Source organism: Acanthamoeba castellanii (assembly GCF_000313135.1).
Source record: "Acanthamoeba castellanii str. Neff unplaced genomic scaffold scf7180000084775, whole genome shotgun sequence".
In the NCBI taxonomy this organism is placed as follows: Eukaryota; Discosea; order Longamoebia; family Acanthamoebidae; genus Acanthamoeba; species Acanthamoeba castellanii.
This window is the reverse complement of record NW_004457271.1, coordinates 11,897-15,961: the sequence shown is the minus strand read 5'-3', so window position 1 is coordinate 15,961 and position 4,065 is coordinate 11,897. Positions and strand designations below refer to the sequence as shown.

The window sequence follows — 4,065 nt, the reverse complement described above, 5'->3', positions numbered from 1 at the left end:
TGTGTGTCGTGTGCGTGCCCTCGATAGACTTGGATACGTCGGAGTGGGGCAGCTCGTCGGACTCGTTTTCCACGTCATCGTCGGATGATGACGAGGACGACGAGGAAGCCATGCGATCGGACGACGGCGACGAGAGCGAAAGCGAGAGTGATAGCGACAGCGACGCCGAGGCCTACTATGGCGGCTTTAGCGGGGGCAGGTACAGCGACAGCGACATGAGCAGCAGGAGCGACGATCTCGCCCGGATGCGGCATCGCTTCGAAGGCAGCGAAGACGAGGCCATCCTGGCCGACGTCAGTTACTGGAACGGACCGATGCCGCTCACCAAGCACGAGCGACGCGAGCGCGACAGGCGCGATAAGCGCAAGCGACGCATCAAGAAGGCCAAGAAGGTCGCCCTCACCACCGCCTTCGTTGCCGGTACACACCACTTCCACTCGTCGTGTCGTGTTGGGGCCTGTGTGCTGATGCGATGATTGTGTGGCGAACAGCTGTGCCCGTAACGATTGTGACAGCTCCCATCTGGCTTCCGATTGGTAAGGACTGCCCTCCTGTGCTAGCCTCGGTTGATTCCTAGATTGACGTGTGCGTGTGCGTCCTTTGCAGGAGGTGCGCTCGCGCTGGGACTTCGCTTCCACTTCCGCCGAAAGTGAGCAAACACCTTCAGCTCACGCAAATAAATGGTCTTTTGTTGTTGTTGTTGTTGCAGGACCTATCGAAACACACAACACACAGCACACGGCACACAACACACATGAACAGGTGTAGTCGTGGCGGTGTAACTCCGATGCTTGCTATGGTGAGCACGCAGCATACTCAACTGTACCTCGCGCCCTGGATGGACCCGGCACTCAAGGTGGAGATGGTGGGCGAGACCGGCGCCGTCGTGTCCACGCTCATGCTGCTCGACGGCGGGTTCGAACCCGATCTCCTGGTCTCGGCTGGCACCGTGGGCGGGTGGAGCGACCGCTTCAATGTGGGCGACGTCGGCCTGTGCGCCGGCGGCCAGTCGATCCCCTACAGCGACCGCAACATATCGGCCAATGCAGGCTACCAGGCCTATGGCTGGGGCCACTTTCCCTGCACGGCCGTGGTGCCCGATGAGGTGCTGGCCGCCGCGGGGGTCAGGCCCGCGTTGATCGCGACGCACCACTCGTTTGTGGCCCCGCCGGACGAGGCCGCGCGGCTGACGGCCTGGGGCGTGGATATGGTCGAGCAGGAGGGCGCGGCGGTGGCCCAGCAGGCCCTGTTCTATGGCGTGCCGTTTATGAAGGTGGGCGGCGTGGTCAACAGCTACGCCCTGCCGCACCAGAACTGCGCGGCCGACCTCTTCTTCAGCTGCTGGAAGAACACAGCCAGCAAGGTGGCCAACACCACCATCTCCATCATCAAGCAGGTGGTCCACCATAATATTTAAGGACACAAAAAGAAGGTTCTACACATGTGCGTGAACAGTGGTTCAGAGAAAAACGCGGAGACCATGGTCCTTTTGAGCTCAAAAGTTGCTAATTAATGTCCACACAAAAGGAGGCAAATCATACAACAGGGAAACCCAATAGCAACAAGCCAGTACCTCCTCCATCATGCAAAGACGCACACTATGGTATCTGGTGGCTGCCATGTTTGCCCTCCTTGCATCGTCGGCTCTCGCCGTGGTCCTGACCCCGACCAGCGGCGGTTCCTTCACCGACGCTGACGGGGCCGTGTGGAGCCTCAACTCTGCGGGCGACGTCATCAAGAACGGCCAAGCCGTGCCCGGAGGCAGCGGCACGTCGGCCCTCACTCAGACCACGTGGGCGCAGGACTCGGCCACGGGCGGCTGGTACTACTGGAACGGGCTCGAGTGGGTAGGTCCCACTTCGGCCGGCCCCATCGCCGCGAGCCCTTCTCCCAGCCCGACCCGCAGCCCGACGCGGAGCCCCAGCCGGAGCCCGACTCCCAGCCCCACTCGGAGCAGGACGCCCAGCCCAACGCGCAGTCCTAGCCCTGTTCAAGCGACGACCTTTGCTGATGACTTCAACAGCCTCTCCCTGTACAACTGGAGGAACCCGTCGGCGGGTGGGACGTGGCGGCCGGCCAGCTGGTACTCGCCCAACGACGACGGCTACGCGGTGAACCAGGGGTGGATGGTGAACCCCTTCAACCCGGCCACGCCCTATACGTCCCTCTACACCGCGGCCAACGGCGTGGCCAGGCTGGGCATCCAGAACAACGTCGACTGCGGGTCGGCCTGCGAGAACCAGCCCTATCTCGGCTCGCAGCTCCTCACCCAGAGCTTCGCCCAGCTCTATGGCTACTTCGAAGCGCGCATCGCCACGCCGCAGGTGGCGGGGACGGGCTTCGCCTTCTGGCTGATGTCGGCGTCGACGTGGCCGCCCGAGATCGACATCGTCGAGATCGTGACCACCAGCACCAGCAGCCCGGCCATCGCGGCGCAGACGGTGTGGGACGTGACGACGAGCAGCATCGCGGGTCAGTGCTATTCGTATGAGACGTTCCCCAACTACAACGCCACGCAGTTCCATACCTACGGCGTGGATTGGACGTCGGCGACGGTCACCTTCTACATCGACCGCATCGCGCGGTGCAGTTTCCCCACGCCGACGGGCTACACCGCGCCCATGTTCCCCATCCTGTCGTCACAGCAGGGAGGAGACTGGTCAGGCCCAATTCCGAGCGGCGCCACGCTGGGGCCGATGCAGGTGGATTACGTCAAGGTGTGGGCGTCCAAGCCCTTCTAAGGAACTTGTGCCTCTTGGGAAAAACGTTCGTTTTCATTTTCGTTTTCGTTCTTTTGTGTACTGGATGATGGAAGATGAGGGCGAGTGTGTAGTGGTGGACAAGCTCCTGGCTTACACGGTCATACCCTTTGTGGTGTTCTTCGTGTCCTACTGGTCACTCTCGGCCTTCTTCACCATATGCGATCGCCTCCTGCTTCATCTTTCCACCCGCCCAGAGAAGAAGCCATGGCTGGATCGATTCAAGATTCAGAAGGGCCTCGACGAGGAGCGGTTGCGATTTGGCTGGGCGCATCTGTTCCATGTGCTCGGCTTGCACTTATTCATCTCCATTCCAATCGGCCTCGCCTTGAGCCCTCTCTGGCCCAACTACACCTATGGCTTCTGCCCTCCTCCGTTCCTTCTCGCGTGGCTACAGCTGATTGCGCCCACGGCGTTAGCATCGACAACGAACACTCTAGCGCCACTCACGCTCACCCGATTTACATTCGAATTTATCACCATCTTAATTTTGTTTGAGATCTTCTTCTACTACTCGCATCGCACCCTGCATCAACCCCTCTTCTACAAGCGTGTCCACAAGATGCATCACTACTACACCGGTACGCACTGATATCCGATCCATATCGCTTCAGCAGCCGATCGCCAACCCTGATTGTCGCAGCACCGGTTGGGCCAGCTGCCCAGTATGTGCATTGGATCGAGCACGTGGTGGCGAACAATCTTGCGCGTACGCAGACCATTTCCTGCTCATGATTGAACATCGATGATGTTAATCTTCGGCCGAATCTGAACTTTCCGTCTAGCAATCTTGCCAGCGATTATCGTGGGCGCCCATCCATTGACCTACAACTTCTGGATCTTCCTCGCCACTTGCACTGTCGTCGCTTCACACAGCGGGTGCGTCGCCTTTCCTTAAATTTGCACGAAATCATTTACCAACGTGCTTCTTTCGTAAAAGGTATGGACGCTACGCGTTGATCACAAGCGAGGAGCACGATCTCCACCACAAACACTTCAATGTCAACTTTGGCACCCTCAACATCCTTGACTATCTGCACGGCACCTCCTACGCGCAATCGGCACATCACGTCCGTGATCGAGAGAAACGGAAATGAAACGCTTTGGGACGGTAATCGTGGAAATGTTTGTGCTGGTCTCAAAATTGTATACAAAGAAAGATCCTTGCCGATCAGGGCCATACACCACCTCGTGTGTTGATAGGCGTTCCTCTGCCGACAAGCGATTAAGGAGAAGAGGATAGCTGGGCCAGCGCTTAGGCCTTGACCATCTTGAAGGGCGAGACGAAGACGCGAACGCCGTTGCT

General features: G+C 59.1%; 2 protein-coding genes across 2 annotated transcripts in view; both read left to right on the top strand.

Moving 5' to 3' along the window:
• ACA1_399490 (zinc finger domain containing protein) overlaps positions 1-1,417 on the top strand; it is a gene marked incomplete at both ends in the record, with an annotated part of 4,038 nt that extends 2,621 nt beyond the window's left edge. The window contains 3 exons of the mRNA XM_004333886.1: positions 200-420; positions 492-565; positions 812-1,417. Of these exons, the coding sequence (XP_004333934.1) occupies positions 200-420; positions 492-565; positions 812-1,417 (901 nt within the window). The remainder of the gene's footprint in view (positions 1-199; positions 421-491; positions 566-811) is intronic.
• Positions 1,418-1,619: 202 nt separating this feature from the next.
• On the top strand, positions 1,620-2,741 carry ACA1_399480 (glycoside hydrolase family protein; the record flags this gene model as incomplete). The annotated part of the gene is made up of 2 exons (XM_004333885.1): positions 1,620-1,843; positions 1,979-2,741. The coding sequence occupies 2 exons, from the start codon at positions 1,620-1,622 to the stop codon at positions 2,739-2,741; spliced, it is 987 nt and encodes a 328-aa protein (XP_004333933.1).
• Between the last annotated feature and the right edge of the window lie 1,324 nt (positions 2,742-4,065).